Source organism: Carassius carassius, chromosome 5 (assembly GCF_963082965.1).
Source record: "Carassius carassius chromosome 5, fCarCar2.1, whole genome shotgun sequence".
Classification (NCBI taxonomy): domain Eukaryota; kingdom Metazoa; phylum Chordata; class Actinopteri; order Cypriniformes; family Cyprinidae; genus Carassius; species Carassius carassius.
In genome coordinates, this window is record NC_081759.1 from 31,238,606 (window position 1) to 31,254,867 (window position 16,262).

Here is a 16,262-nt window from a genome sequence, read left to right on the forward strand (position 1 = left end):
TCTTATTTTTTTTTAACGCTCCTCCGTTTAAACAGAGGACACAAGGAAACAGGTCAACCATTGAACACGATACAACAGCACATAGGATATGTACAATTTTACTCTCCATCTCCCTCACGCTCCCAAAAGTCTTGGCAGACACTGAATAGCAGTCTCTATTAGAGAATATGCATACAGACATATTTATTCTACCAAACCATGGAAAAAAAAACATGCTGTTTCCTCTGGAGACTCTGACTCTTTCAAAAAGAGCACTTCATACATCATAAACGCGAGTAGACAAAACAATACATCTTCACGTGTCTGTACTCTGTATGTGTATAATTACTTGCTAAGAAGTAAATGACAAAGGAGAAAAAAACTGGACATAAAAATGTTTTTTTTTTAGGCACCAAAGATGACAGAACGTTTTCAAAAAAGATCAAATTACACTTAAAGTGAAAAGGGCCTGTAAGCTAAAGGCAACCACCACTGAAACAAAACTGTGAGTTTTAACAGTCTTAAAACATCATTTTGTGGGCAAGAAGTGATAGCTTTCATAATCCATAGACCCATGCAGTCCAAAATGTCAGGTAATGTCCACAACATTTCTTGAGAAACTTCTCAAAAGCGAACAAAATCACCCCAGCTTTAATTAGCTGCTCTTTAAAAGAGTAAGGCTTCAGCCATCCCAGCCATAACCAGATGGACCACATATGAGTGATCATTCTCAGATTTCTCCAATTTGATTGTGTTTCCCTCGTTAGGGGTGATTGTCTCGCAAGTGACCCAGAGTACTTGCCTAGTTCTGGCTGGATGCACGAAAGAAAAGTGGACATCTTGGGTGTGGGTGGACATTCACAATGATGGATTGAAGGGAAGATGGGAGGAAAAAATGAAGAGAAGGCACGCCGCAAATTATACATCCTTGTTTTCTCAGCACACCTGAGTAAAAAGATCAAATAGCCAATCAGTTTAATTTTTTAAATGGAAGAAATAATGCAGTATAGCAGTCTCTATTCGTTTTTGTCATGTTTTTCTACCAACTGGTACAAATTTACATTTACAACCTTTGTTAAATTTACAGCTTGAGGGATATCATTGACACTTATAGGTTTGCGCAAAGATTTCTTATCAATTCGTCGTGTTTTTATCATACCTTTTGGTCAGGTAGGAGGGTGTTGTTCTGCAGGGGGGTCAGGTGACTACTGAGCAAAGCTCCACCTGGTCGGTCATGTTCACAAAAGATGGTGCCATTGACGTAGTGAAATCGGTCACCAGGCACCAAGCGATTTCGACATGTGGCACAAGTGAAACACTGTGAAGAGAAGAAAAACAAAAAAGGTTATTTTACTGGACGTCTGGTGTGCCATTTAATGAATGTCTTCAACTAAACTAAAAGTTGAGAGCAAATGGAAGTAGTGACATCTTGTGTATTTTTAGATAGGAGAAAGAAAGTCCTATAGATATATAAAGTGTCCCATATGGAAAGTCATATAGATAAACAGTTTTTCCACTACTAGAAGAAATAGGTGGGGGAAAAAAGAGACCAGAAGAATTGCATTGTTTGAAAAAATCTGTTACACTACATGCTCACATTTCTTCAGATACTCACAAATTAGAAATTTTGTCAGGATGTAGTTACCCAATTTTGCAAACTTATGCAAACATGGACCACTGGGAAACCAAACCGATCCACTCAGCTTAATCATGGAATGGTTTCCTTTTCCAATCAAATATTATTAAGACAGGTTGACACCTACACGACTATAATTAAGAAGGAATGTGTGGCGCAGTTGGGAAAACGGTTAGTTGATGAGTTTCGGTAGATATCTCTTGAGACTATCCTGCTATCAGTGTTCACTGAATGCAAGACTTCAGCTGACAATTCAAAGAGAAATTTATTTCCTCAAAAATGCTACTTCAAGCCTTTGCAGATGTTTCCATTCCAACCAAATAATGTGAAGTATAAACACATATGTTGATATGAAAATCCTTTTATTCTCATTCTGGAGATATGGGATGTGGGTCCAAGTCATTGTTTTGCAAGAATTATAAATCTCAGTCTTTCAACTTTTCCAGTCTTAAGGGAGTTGCAATACAATACTCAAAAATAATACAATTTCATAAATCTAAATATGAATCATCGACTTATGTTGAGCAATTCCTGCTGGCTTACATGCCAGTGTCAAAGGGAATTAGGTAATTGCAATGTATAAAAACAAATGCATTCATGTTTTGGACTGGTTCATAAATTGCAACTGTACAAGATTCGATGTTGAGTAATTCGATCTATGACCTGTCCTGTGACAGATAGGTTTGGCTCATCTTTTCTCAGATTCAACAGTGAAAATCCACATCAAATCAGTGTTTTGTAAATGTAGGGAAGTACTATAATTGAGTCTATGACAAATTGCTATCCATCCATACTGTACGTTTTATATACAATAAAAAGTGTATCCCTGCTGTGTATAATGAAAAGTAATGACAGTTACATCTTTTCTATATTCTGGTCTTTATCCTGTTTGTTTCTACTAATTTGTTGTCAAAGTAGCAACACATATTTTCTTCTGACGTACATCTGTTTGACAAAAAGAAAAAAAAGCGTTGATCAGGGACTTGGTTCTATTCGTCAGTAAATGTGAGCTTGCAATCATTGTAAGAAAGAAGTGGGGTTTAGGTAGACAAAGTTATTGGATAAGTCTAGAATGAGTCACCAGACTCTAGTTCCACTGACTGAGCTCAAAATAAAAGAAACCTATGGACAGGTGTATCGTTCATTAATATTTTTTAATACTGACAATGCATGAGTGTTTTCTAACAGGCTATGGCTCACCTTTAGATGGTAGACATTACCCTGGGCCCTCATCACCATCTCACTGGCAGGGATAGACTGTCCACATGCACTGCAGGCTCCACTGTGACCAAACAACCTGCACAGTGAGGGGAAAAACAATTATGAATTAAATATATAATAAATATTTAAACAGTGACAAAATATCAGTTGAAAGTCAACACATTTAAACATCCAAAATACATGTTTCTCATTTGAGGGATAAAAAAATATGTTTCCCATATTGCAAAATGACACACAAATCATCCTGAAAATAAAAGACTTAAACTGATCCACTTCTTTTCCTTCCACAATTGGGGAAATAAATTTTTGCATCCGTAGCTTGAGTGCTTTTGCAATGTGTGTGTTTGTGAGTGTGTGGCTTGGATGGCAGGGCACCAAAGCCCCTCTAGTCCTAGACTGCAGCCTATCAGCTAATCTGGAGTGGCAGTGTAATTGGTGGTAATGGGTGGGGGGTGGCTGTAGGAGCCTCTGATCCATCCTTGGCTCCTAATTAGGGTGCACTTGATTACTCAGCTGCCTGAGCTTGAGGTTGTTATGGGCAATTTTAGGAGAACACTCAAATGAGTTCAAGTCGCGCTCTTGATGAGCTGAAAGAAAAAAAATGCATCTACACACACTCAGCCATATAGAGATAAAATCCAGATGCACACAAACAACACGCAACATACATGCATTCCACTCACATCATGCACACAAACAACTTGTTTTCATTCAGAACACTTGGAGCCACCATGACACAGTCATGTTTCAATAGGAAACATTTCTTCCCTCTCTGGGGTCTTTATAGTGACAGTAACCAGACCAGTTTGGCAGCTAATTCTCACCGCCTCACTTTCTCCTCTTCCCCCTGCCCTTTCTCTACCCCTCCTCCGCTATCACTGTCCCAGCTCTGACTGCTCGCAGTAATGAATTTTTGATCTTAATCCAAACAGTAATTTAATAAGAGACGGCAGAAAGGAGCCCTGTTCTCCCTAATTAATGCACCCTACTTTTATCAGACCTCAGGCTCCCCGCTGTGTCATTTTGTAATGAAGCGCTGCCCTTTTGATTAGCTGTATTATACATATTTAATACACTGCAGATTGAGTACACCTTACATGCACTCTTAAAGGAAATATCCATAAGAACACCCTTGACATGTAGGCCTATAACATGTTTGCTAAATTACAGTGTTGTAAGAGATATGTTCTTTACCAATGAGTTTTTCTTTCTCAGTTGAGTTGTTATAGAACCCAGTGTTGTCATAAAACAACAACTTATCATAGGCTGTCTGAACAGGTAAAAAGACATAGATACAGTATATAATAATCAAAGAAAAAATCTTGACCAGGGGTGCATCAGGTACTCGCAGACAAAACTATGGGTGCTTCAGAGAGGGGGAAAAAATGTCACAAAAGAAAAGTGGATCCTATTGCTTAATAAAAAAAATCCACATATAGGCACTATCAATATGATCCACTTTTCTTTTTTGACAGTATATAATATAATGCATTACAAAAGTACCAACAACAACAACAGTAATTTTATTTTATTGGCAGGTGAGCCAGCTTTACATGTTAAACTATTTTTAAGATTATGTAGGTGTAATAATAAGAAGAGCATCATTAATAAATAATATAATAATAATAATTTTATAAAATGTTTAAATAATTAGTTTATTACACATTTTATATACTTTTATATAAAGTAAATAATATTTCGTTATTTAATTTGATTAACTTTACGTTAAAAGTTTATATTATTTACTGTATTACCAGTTCAGTCAGGTCCACATTCTAAACTATTTTAAACAATACATAGTTATGTTAATATGAATAATAATATGAATAAACATATATTAATAAATAATTATTTAATAATTTAATTGACATTTAAATAGATTAATATAAATAAATATAATAATTCTAATAATATATACAGTATATAATCTTATATTTTGTATATATAATATTAATATTAATATTAGTATAATAACATGGGACTGACTGAAAACTGTACACTGTCTTACAATTAACAATAACAACTCTTCTGCGTCTGTCATTTATTTTAAATATGGCAGGGCTGCACAATTTCTTTTCAATTTGGGATCTATGAGATTGTTTGACTTTTCAGCAGGCATCTCTGGCACTTCTACAGCAATCACAGGCAAAAAAAATATCTGTGTGGCAATGCCAAATAGTCAGACATCCCTGGTTGAGGTCCAAAACAGACCAGTGTAGGTCTAACAGGCAACAATGCCGTGCCGTCATGGACCAATGCATCACTGCACACATCCAAACACACAGAGGTCAATTTCAAAGCCTCAGCAATTCTAAACAAATCTAATCTCCGCACCTCTGGAGCCTTCAGCTCAAAATATACAAGGGAATAGAGGCCAAATTCAATCAAAGAGCTATGTAATCATCATACAGACATACAAGCAATCATAGACCCCAGCGAAAACCACCAGAAAAATAAACGATGATTTTTAGGATTTGCAAAACAAGGTTACGGTTGTTTTGTAGACTGGTCAAACTTTATAACAAAATTACAATTCTGAAGTGACTTCTAATTTGATCACCGACCATGTGGTTAAACAGGACGGCTTGAGTCTAAAGTGGTGTATGGCACATGAAAAGCATGTGGGGGAGTCTTTGAGGAATATGGCTGCTCCAGATGCCATGTTAAATGCACCCACACACTTCCTGTCATGATCGGTGAACTTTTCATGTCCCTTTCTTGTACAGTTTATGCAGTAACATGAGTTCCTAAGTGTGGCCTCAAAAAAGATGTTCAATATCAGTATGATAGACAAAGCTCTATAGTCATCCCAACAAAATCTGCTAATTTCAGATAAAGTTATTTTTCACAAATGGACAAATTAACATTTGGTTTATTCATTTAAATTTAAGCTTAAAATGATAGTTTTGTTCAAAATAAATATGAAATAAAAAATAGAAAAACCTTGCACAACTAAAAGTCATACAAGATAACATAATAATTTTTTTTTTTTAAAAGGCTGTTTATGTAAGATCTGGTAATGTGTGGGGTTTTATCTATTTTCTTCAGTTTAGGCCAAAATAAATATCAAACACGTTTCTAAATATCCTCTGTCTGGTAAATCAGAAAAGGAGATTTGCCAAACGATATGAAAGAACGATCAAGTTTACAAATTGAAGACATTTTATTGGTTTGTCCCAGTAAAATCCACAGATTTCCTATCCTTCTTGAGTAACATTACGACTCATGCTGTGACCAGAAACATTATTTATTTGCTCTTATTCAGCATTTCTACAGCAGTCCAACCAAATCCCCAACTGCCCGTTTCTTTTAGTACCTGATGTAATCGTTCTTGCAGAGGATCATTCCTCCTTTGCTGAAGCAGGTGCTGCCGATCTCTCCCAGCTGAGCCTGGCAGCAGGAGCACTTGAGGCAGCGCGTGTGCCAGTACCGATCCATGGAGAAGAGCAGGAAGCGATCCGAGATCCGACCTCCGCAGCCTGCACAGGAGCGCACTGCCCCGCCGCTGCCTCCTGTTACTGCAACGGCTGCGGTTTCCACACGGCTGTTCACCATCGCCTGCCTGAACACAAAAAAAGAGCAGAGAAACTCGTAAATCAGCAGATGTGGCCTATGTTATCCAGAGGCATCGTTCTGATCAGAAGATCAGCCATTAGAGATGTTCCTCCAAACCTCTTCAAACACATCACCATAATACATTCTTATCATCCTGAGGAAATGTCATAGCAGAATGATGGGACAGATGTACTTCTCGCCCTGTTGTTGATTGAATTTTCTCCATTGTCTCCGTCCAGACAAGAGAAAAAAGGATTGACTGACCAATTGGGATTATAAATAACAGCAACTCTTAAGGGGTGGGGGGGTGGGGGGTGACAGTGAGCAAGACTAGGAAAATTACTGTGGTACATAAATAACTGTAATAGGGGTACGTTTACAGTACTACCCTGAATTTACAGCAACTTGAACACATTATGTGGTTACATAATGTTGTTGTTGTTTTCTCTTTGCCATTTCACTTCTTTCTATTGTGGCTGTGGTCACCTTTAGGTTCTTGTTTTGTAACGTTCAAGGTTTTATTACAGCTAAAATTATGTCTGTTGTTTACCACCATTTATAGTATTACAAAAATTTATTTGTTGAGTGTGGAATATTCATGCTTATAAAAGATTGATATTAAGTTTTTGATTACACATAAAAGTCAGTTATAACATTTAACTTATTTTCTCTATGTAACATGGTGCAACCAATTGTACTCTATAACATTTTTATACTGGCTAGGAGGAAAAAAAGGAAACTAAGGTTCCCACTCACAAGGAACAAAAATCAGCATAACAAAATATTTTTTTATCCCACAATAGGTGCAGCAAGAAAAGAAAACATTTGTGGTTTATATCATAAACGGTTAATGAAGCTGAGAGCAAACTTCCCTGTATGTCATTGTCATCACCAGTGCAGAGATACACAAGACCTGTCCAGAAAACCACCCTCTCTTAGCACGAGAACCTGTGGAGCTACTGAAATGAATGAATAACAGATAAAGTCATTTCTCGGTATGAAAATGTCTTATCACGATTATAGAGACCAAAATTATCATTGTTAAAATGTGTTGGAAATGTTCAACAAATAGTACTGACATAAATCACTTCAACAAGTTTTACATTTAAAATCAACAAACAACAAATAAAATTAATTTTTGTTTGCATTATCACTAAAACAGTAACATTATCAATCATGTCTGGATTTTAAAAGACAACATGACTGACAACAACTTATCTAATAGCATGTTCAAATATTCAATGTAAAATGTTCAAATAAAGCTTTGAAAACGTTTCATTAAAAAAAAACTTCACATTTAAGTCTTTAAATAAAGAAAAAGGTCAAGTAAGTCAAAATGATAATTGATTAATAAATGATTATATGTATTTTATCTGCTCCATAAATACCGTATTTTCCGCACTATAAGGCGCACCGGATTATAAGGCGCACCTTCAATAAATGGCCTATTTTAGAACTGTTTCATATATAGGGCGCACCGGATTATAAAGCGCATAGAATAGAAGATACTGCAGTCAAACGTTTGACTGGGTTTGCGTTATGCATTCACTAGATGGAGCTGTGCTAAAGGGAATGTCAACATTTTGACAGAGCGCCTTGATTCATATATAAGGCGCTCCGGATTATAAGGCGCACTGTCATTTTTTTGAGAAAATTAAATGCGTTTAAGTGCGCCTTATAGTGCGGAAAATACAGTAATTCTAGGTAACTTATATGAATTGTTTAAATGTGTAGAATCCACATATGCTTGTTTTTCATAAACCAGTCAAAATTTACAGCACGACATACAAATTTGGTCTGTTTTTTGGCCAGACAAAACCCACTGCACACAAGCTGAATATAAATATATTGAATAAGTCTCTGTGTATCCACTCTATGACAGTAGGTGGCGCTTACGGAAAAGCTGAATTACAGCTGTTTCCCCTTAACCTCTGTGGGCAAGACAGCACTGCGATTAAGAACACTTCTTTAGGGATTACAAAGAGCAAAGATGTTTTTTCTAATGACAGACAGTAAGAACCCTTCAGAGGTACAGTCATAGAATTAATTCATTCATATACTCAAAGCTTTTCCGCAATGTTTTCACTCAAAATGAAACTATTCTGCGTGCAGTGCACACGTGAGACTGTTACTTAAAATTATACGTTTGGATAGTATTTATTTATCCATCCTCGGTTGTTCAAATCACGGTAATCGAATACGGTCATAATGATAATTAAATTATGAAGTGGTAATACTAACCATGGGGAATTTTATCATGATTTATCATCAAACCTGTAATCTCTAAATCTGTATTAATAACAAATGCATTTAAAATATGTTTGTACAAACATACTGGTGTTGAAGTACTTCTTGAAAAAAAAAGTCACATTTTAAAACTTAAAAGAAAAAAAAATCTTAAAGTGCAATGTTATTGCCACAGAACTACAATAAAACTCATGCTGCAGGCAATTCTATGGAAATGATGTAGTCCACAGATTTTTATATCTGCCTTAACATTATCAGTTTATATCTACAGCTCATTTCCAGAACTTTCATTGCAAATATGAGTGGAGATCAAGCCCAGCTGGAGGCAGTGCAGCTCTCAAATGGCAGTAACTGGAACCATAAGGACAAACTTAAGTCTGTTCCTTTTCAGAGTATGCAATCTCAGAGTGTGAATGCTGATCCAAGAACAAGGGTCATATCTATATGTTGTTTCTAAATAAGAATGCTAATCTAAATCAGGATTTTCACTTTTCCCTTTTTTAATGGTATATCCAAGTTGTAGTCAGTATGCCTTGTGGTAAACAGCCTTCAACCAATATGAGAACTCAATCACAACACCGACCACTGTTAATGATGTTTTGCAAATCAAAGTGCAGCTGTTTAAATATGTATTCACTTATGTCGAGCTTATTCCCTTGATGAGTTACAGTTCACTAGCAGTTTCCCTGCAAGCAAACAAACTATTCCCGCTCTCAATAAACAGCCTTATGCAGTTCCAGAAGGATGAATTCAGACTAACCTTACATGGTACATGGTTAGTACCTCTAGCTTCAGACCAACATATTACCTTTTCTAACTTTATCTAAAATAAGCACGAAGACTGTGGTTTGAGAGGGTTAGACTGTCTAACTAAGCAAAAGACATTTAGGCTCAATACACTTATAATACACTTGCTTGAACACATTTGGAAATGCTTGCACATTTTATTTCTAAAAATAACTTTGTATCTCTGCATTGTTTTCTGAACAGACACAAAGCGAGCTTCGCTGCTGCATTTGGAGAACCTCTGCGAAATCCAGTGAGGAACAGACGGTGCAGTCTGCTCTTTTTGGAAGGCAGCAGCAATGTGAGGAAGAGGTTTTGGACAACTGGCAGAGGCTATATCACTTGTTATTTCCTCCCTCTGTTGTTCTGAAGGAGAGGTCAGTCGGCAGCAGACTGGAGATGGAGGCCAGGTTAGAGGTCACAATTGAGCCCTGTTGATTGGTAGGGTCGACCAGGGGTCCAAAGAGGAGAGGAAAGCAACAGGAAAGCTCTTTGTGCTTCGCTCTAAAGGATTGGAAATGTTTCCTCTGGTCCTATCTGTTTTCCTATCCTTGTGCCGGACACAAGATTTTGGCCGCCACGTGTTTTCCCAAAATCAGAAGCATGAACATCAGGTACGGTAGGGTCAGCCCAAAAATGAAAATTCTGTCATCATTTACTCACCCTCACGACACAAAAAAAAATGATATTTTGAATAGATTTTTTTGCCTGTACTTTTAAAATATATTTTTTTGTGTTACACTGAAGAAAGTAAAGGCTGGATTACACCACAGCTTTTGCCCAGATTTGTGCCCTAATTTACAGTCTGGATGAGCTGACGCTGGTTGCATAAAGTCAAAGAGTTGACAGATTTCACAGAAAATCAAATAGTGTATGATGGGCATGGAGTCTTTTAGCATCAGACTATGATTCTGTCTATTCTGAGGATGTCAAAGTTGTTTGAAATTTTGAGCCAATCTGTCATGTGTCTCCTACTAATGAAGTGAGTGTTCTGTATAAGTTAGTTTTGTTTGGAAAAACTTGAAAGTCTAGTAGTGTTTTAGTGATTTAATTTATTATCCCTAGTTTTTCCTCAGTAACCCTTTACGCAGCTGACAAGTTCATAATGCCTTGTGTTTTAAAATCATTTCAGATTTTAAAAGTCAGTGTGACAGAATATTGATTTTGTGGGGAACTATCCCTTTAAATGATACAGGGGTTTATAACACAGTTTATATAGTTAAAAAATATGGTGGAAATCCTAAAGCCAAGCATTAGCAGTCTGCAGAAAAATAACCAGGAAAGAGAGACCTTGTGTGCACGTGGTTAACATTCCCTCACCTAACCTAGTAAAACTGACTGAGCAGGTCTAATACAAAACTCAGAGAGCTGCGTAAGCATTTCCTCCACAAACACAAGTATCCTGAAACTGACATGAACCTACATGCCTGAATTCTTATTGGAGAATTTGCCAAGCAATGGTTTAAACCAATTTCTGACACCCTCAGCTCTAATCTTTTCACTGTCATGTCAGAGTTGGGGATATTTGTAAGTCATACACGAACTATGAGCCTGATATCTTATTAAATGCATTGGGACCCGCTGTACAAGATTACAAACCTGAACCAAAAGTACATTTATTCAGCGCTTCTACACAAACAGATTTTGCCTCGGGACCTTTTCTCCATAACTGACACTGGTAACAAGCAAAATACATTGTCATTCCCACACACCTGCAGAAGTGCAAAGCAGGTTGCCAAATAACTTTGCAACAGCTAATTTCATGAAAATGCAAATCCCCCGTTTTTAATCATGCCTTTCCCGCAGACCTGAGAGCGAGAGAGACAATGCTGCCGAATGGGACCCTGGGGGAATATCACACGCTTTGAGGCTTGGCTGTTTCAATACAGAACAATTACATTATCCCTCTAATAACTTAGGTAAGTTAATCCTTCACTGGAAACGCTTGGCGACAAGCTTTTTTTAAGCTATGAGGCTTAATGTAGTGTGTTATCACAGAGTAGCAGGAGTTCGTGATGCTATAGCCCAACATCTTTGGCAGTCTGCATTGTGTTATGACCAATTCTTGACTTAAAAGGCAAGCCAAAATATGGCATACAGTACATACAGCTTAAGCAGAGTGCAAAGTTTGTTTAAAGGTCACTGCTAACTTAAAACAGGCAAATATGTAATATATGAGCACAGTTGTACATCAATGGGTAGATTTATCAAAGAGTTTGATATATGCAACATTTTTGGCAAGAGTGGAGAATGTCATAAAAGCTCTACAGACTCACTTTAACTATTTTTTATACCTATTTTAAGAGTTTTTTAGTAATTTATATCCTATGTGAGTTTAATATACCAACTGTTTAAAGCATAAATATCCATTAAAAACGTAAATATCTAAAAAGCTGGCGTGTATGTCGAGAATTCATCCTGTTTTCTCAAACGTAACTGAAACGGTCAACCAAGTTCTGCTAGTTTCGAAGTGAGGAGCTGACGTTACTCTGGAAATAGACCAAACTCTTTCTTTCTCTCGTTATTTAAACGCTGTCATCAAAAAGGTCAGAGAGGGGGAGGCTCGTTCAGTTCCACTTGACTAACGGGCTGATTGATGAAATGAGAGGCAAAAACAGAAGCTAATGAAGAGTAACACAATACCGTCGCTGTCCGAGCGCAGACTGATGGATTGGTGTCGGCTTGACGGAGCAAATGATGGGTCTCCGCCACGAGACAAATCACATATCATCAATTACTAGCCTAATGGTGTAGGAGACTTAAGAACACACTATTATGTTTTATGGTTAAGCTTCAACTTTTCCTTTTGTTGGGCGGAACGTCTATTGAGAACTAACCGCACGGTCACCATAGAAACTCGGCAACGCGAGAGAACGACCGTATAATCTCGCTATTTCAATATAAACTGACTTATGCTGTAACTGGGAATGTTTAGTGTCATAACACGTCGCTTAAGACAGCATATAAATGCGCAAAAACCCAGTGTGAGTCCCTGATAATTAAAATAAATGAGCATAACACCACGGTTCGCAGCCTCTAAAAATAGTAAATTAGCGAGTCCAGCGAGCAAATGACCAATCCCTGGTTGGCACCGCCGCAGATTAGCAGTATATCCTTCTATTTTAATAATGCGCTCTGGGGCCATATAACTACACGCTTCGCCGTTTCATTAAAACAGGTCTCTTTTTAATTAACACTCCGCGCACAACTCCCCATTGTGCACAATTCTCCGCTTCAGTGACAGCATACATCAAGGCGCTCACTCAAAAAATAGTGTGCTGCCTACCTAGACTGCATTTTACCTAGACCTCAACTGAGCCCAGCCGTCTAGGTTGGCAGCTCACTACAATTTGAGATACAGCCTGCGAGTTACAGTACAGGGAAGTTGCAGCCAATACGTAGCAATGTAAAGTTTGGTTAAACAAGGTTGGGGAATAAAATAAATTATAATCATAAAACTTTAATTTTTGGTCCATAGTTCAAGTGTGGAACTTGCAATGGTCTATATGATCTATTTGCGCGATTAGGACGTTTTTGAGAAACGTAACTCTGGTAAATGTGGTGCAAACAGCTTTAGATAAAAGCTGCTAAATGACAAATAACTATGTTGTGAGGTGCGTGTTTGAGCATGCACAGACTTCAGTGGAAACTGTTAAAACAGAAAGCCATCGACACATCGGGACACTCCAACCATTTTGAAACCTATCTTTACCAATTCACAATCTTTATTAATGTTTTTACTCACCGCTATTTGTAAGTTACGGAGTCTGGAAAGAAGCCAAAAGGTGGTGGGATCAATCTCAAAGTTATTGTGAGTTGATAAACAGTGAGAGACTGGCTGTTTTTTATATATGTATTTTGTTTTCGTCCAGCAAAAGAAAATTGTTGAAGAAAATGCGCTGTTGATAATCCGAGTGTCGCGTGTTCCAACAAACTTCAGAATCGTCCCCCTCTTCAGAAGCGCTCTGCTGCCACCGTCAAACTCATATTAATGTAGAGCCTTTCCTTTTGCACATGATCTTTCTGTCGCTTTCTTAAAACTAAAATGTATAACTCGCTTTCTTATGACTTAATGTCTAAAGCCTCCTATGAGCTGCGAAATCAGTTTACGCTGAAATTACACACGACACGAACGAACAGGGAGAAATTTTTAAAGTCACTCCTCTGATGACGTGCCATAGGTGCAACCCCAAAAGCCAATGAGCGACGAGGGGGCGTGGCATTTGACAGGATGATGGATGGTTTGGGCAAATTTAAACTGTTTGAAAGTGAACTAATTTAAATTGTCTATAATGTTATAACGCCGTCTTTATCCACAGCATTTAGGCCTACTGACGATTGGCGGGGCCACGTTTAGGTGTATTAATTATTCACCTACGCGCCGACACAAACGGAGTTTTCTATAGCATCAATCTATAAATAAACCGACAATAGATGCAAAAACAGACAGTCCAAATAACAGATGTGCTCATGCAAGAGGAAAACAGGCAGCTGTTAAACTGAACACTACCACGTGTCTTAACTTATATTTGCTGCGTCTCTCGGCACGATCGAAGCTGCGAACATCTGTCCTGGAAAGCCAATTACCTCTGGCGCCGTAAATCTTTATTTAACCAATGCAAAACCGTCCAATCTGCCTTGATTTACCATCACAGGCTTAAATGAACTAGCCTTGGCCTCTCACTTACAGACAGTGCTACCACAAATAAATATTGTGGCTTATGATGTCAACTAAACACACCTGCGAGGCCAAATCACTACTTAACTGTTAATGCTCTTATAAATGTTTTCTTTGTTCTAACTAAGTACTATGTTCATAGTTTAAGTTGCATGATAAGTTTATTTTTTAACCTGGCCTATATGATGCAAAGGCATTGTATAATACTTAATGTACTACATTTTTATTTTCATGAAGGAGGGACAATATCACATTTAGCAGATTTGAAAATTAAATACATACAATTCTAGTTGTGTAAAACAACACTTGTAAGACACCCTGTCTAAAACTAACAAGGAATCAAATTTCAGTACGCTATACAACTATTATTCAGACAATAAAGTTTAAAAGTATGTATCAAGGTTATAGTGTAAGGTTCACAAACATTAATTTTTTATCATAAATGGGGCACAGCCGACATAACTTAGTCAAGATTTTCACACAGGAGATGTACATGTGCTTGGCCCCTGTATACAGACACTGGGGCCCATAGCATTTAAAAGTGTTATTATTCTTGCTCAGGAATTAAGGGACTAACGACATCTAGTGGAGGGTTCTATGATCTATTTTGTGTGCACTTGAGGCCAGAACTAGAGGCATGATTAAATAAATACATAAATAAAATGAGTGAAAAAATTAGAGAAAATTAGAGTGAAAATATATTATGGAATTATTTTGTCTACTTTTGAATTTGCTCATTTGCCAACAAAATTAGCAAAACTAGTATCATTATCATGTTAGTATCATGAGAACACAATTAAGTGAATATATAAGGGGTCAAAGATGGGTCATAGAAGGATCTACCAGTTCTATTCTGATGCAAGGCAATGTCATTTGTTTATAAAAGGGGGGAATAGTGTGATTCTATTCAAATCCAGGCTCTGCATACAAAGACTTTAAAGAAAGCAGCTCTTAGATACACACACACACTCTGCCTTGGGGATCACCTGAGCAGACTGGTCTTTGATGAGACACTGTGGAGTCCCCTGCCACTCTTACAAAGGTAAATGTATCCACCCCTCCTTTCCCCCAACCCCCTGGTACCAATCTCCCTGGTGGCCCCATTGTTTCATAGAAACTCTACCCTTTGCATGAGATAGAAAAAGGAAGTAGATGGAAAGAAGACCATGAGACATGAACAGGGCACATCAGTATGGGTGAGAAAATATCTAAGCCAGGGGGGGAAAGAGATAAAGAGGCTGACAGAAAGAAAGGGGAAAAAACTGAATACTTGAAAATCAGAGGACATTAAGATCCGTTTTTATTGTAGAAATTGCTTTAATGCTTCTTATTAAGAATCTATTTTTAATATAAATGGATAACCTCTCTCTCTCTCATGAATGCTACAAACAAGAATTTGGGTTTTTTCGACATCTCAAAAGGGATTTTATGTTTTAATGTCGAAATTAGACATGAAGGGTAAATCGTTATGTAATGGTCAGTAGCTAGAAATGTTCTGCATCTGTCATTGCTATTGTTGATCGTTAGTCAATCCAAAACATTTTTTTCCCTTTATGGTAGTCTTGCTCAGTTATACTCATTCATAACTATTCCTAAATTCCATTGGAATGGTGAAGAATAAACTACACAGAACATACCAATGGAAGACTGTGGCTGTGTGTCATAGTGACTGTGTTTTCACTGCCACAGTATATTTAATAGATTCTGTCATAAGCTGTGGTTGTGTTACCCGAGTCCCGACATACAGACAAAACATGTGCTGACTCATCAAAGAGTGACAAATGTTCACAGCATGTGTGGCTCAAATGTTCTGTGAAAGTATCTGTGGGATTGTACAGCCATCGTCACTTATTTACACCTGCCATCCTGCACATTCTCAACAATTTCAGGCATTTTCTGTAACCCTGTCATGTCAGTGCTGAAAGTCTCAGATGTCTGTGAGAAAGTGAGAGACGGAGATAAAGCAGAGAGAAATATAACATTGGCAACACCAAAGTCATTTAGAAAAATTGACCTGGCCATGTTTATGTGTTCTAATGATGATATAAGTGAATGTGTTTTGTAACTCAAAAGACATCTTTTTTATGATTAATGACAATTCTATTCTGTTCTGATCACTTATTTGTCAATATCAGACGCAATAAACCCAAAGACAAAAAG

The 16,262-nt window shown here is 37.4% G+C and overlaps 1 protein-coding gene across 3 annotated transcripts; it reads right to left on the reverse strand.

Moving 5' to 3' along the window:
- Window positions 1-84: 84 nt before the first annotated feature.
- LOC132141250 (LIM domain transcription factor LMO4.1-like) lies at window positions 85-13,549 on the reverse strand. 3 transcript variants are annotated; one of them, XM_059550600.1, is made up of 5 exons: window positions 13,170-13,546; window positions 6,153-6,398; window positions 2,816-2,912; window positions 1,139-1,297; window positions 85-924 (listed from the first exon to the last, which is right to left on the reverse strand). In XM_059550600.1, exons 2-5 carry the CDS (start codon window positions 6,389-6,391, stop codon window positions 916-918), a joined length of 504 nt encoding a protein of 167 aa, XP_059406583.1. In that variant the 5' UTR covers window positions 6,392-6,398; window positions 13,170-13,546; the 3' UTR covers window positions 85-915. The 3 variants fall into 3 exon arrangements, with proteins under 3 accessions (XP_059406583.1, XP_059406584.1, XP_059406585.1); XM_059550601.1 differs by lacking the exon at window positions 13,170-13,546 and adding an exon at window positions 12,068-12,240; XM_059550602.1 differs by lacking the exon at window positions 85-924 and having other exon boundaries at window positions 1,133-1,297; window positions 13,170-13,549.
- Between the last annotated feature and the right edge of the window lie 2,713 nt (window positions 13,550-16,262).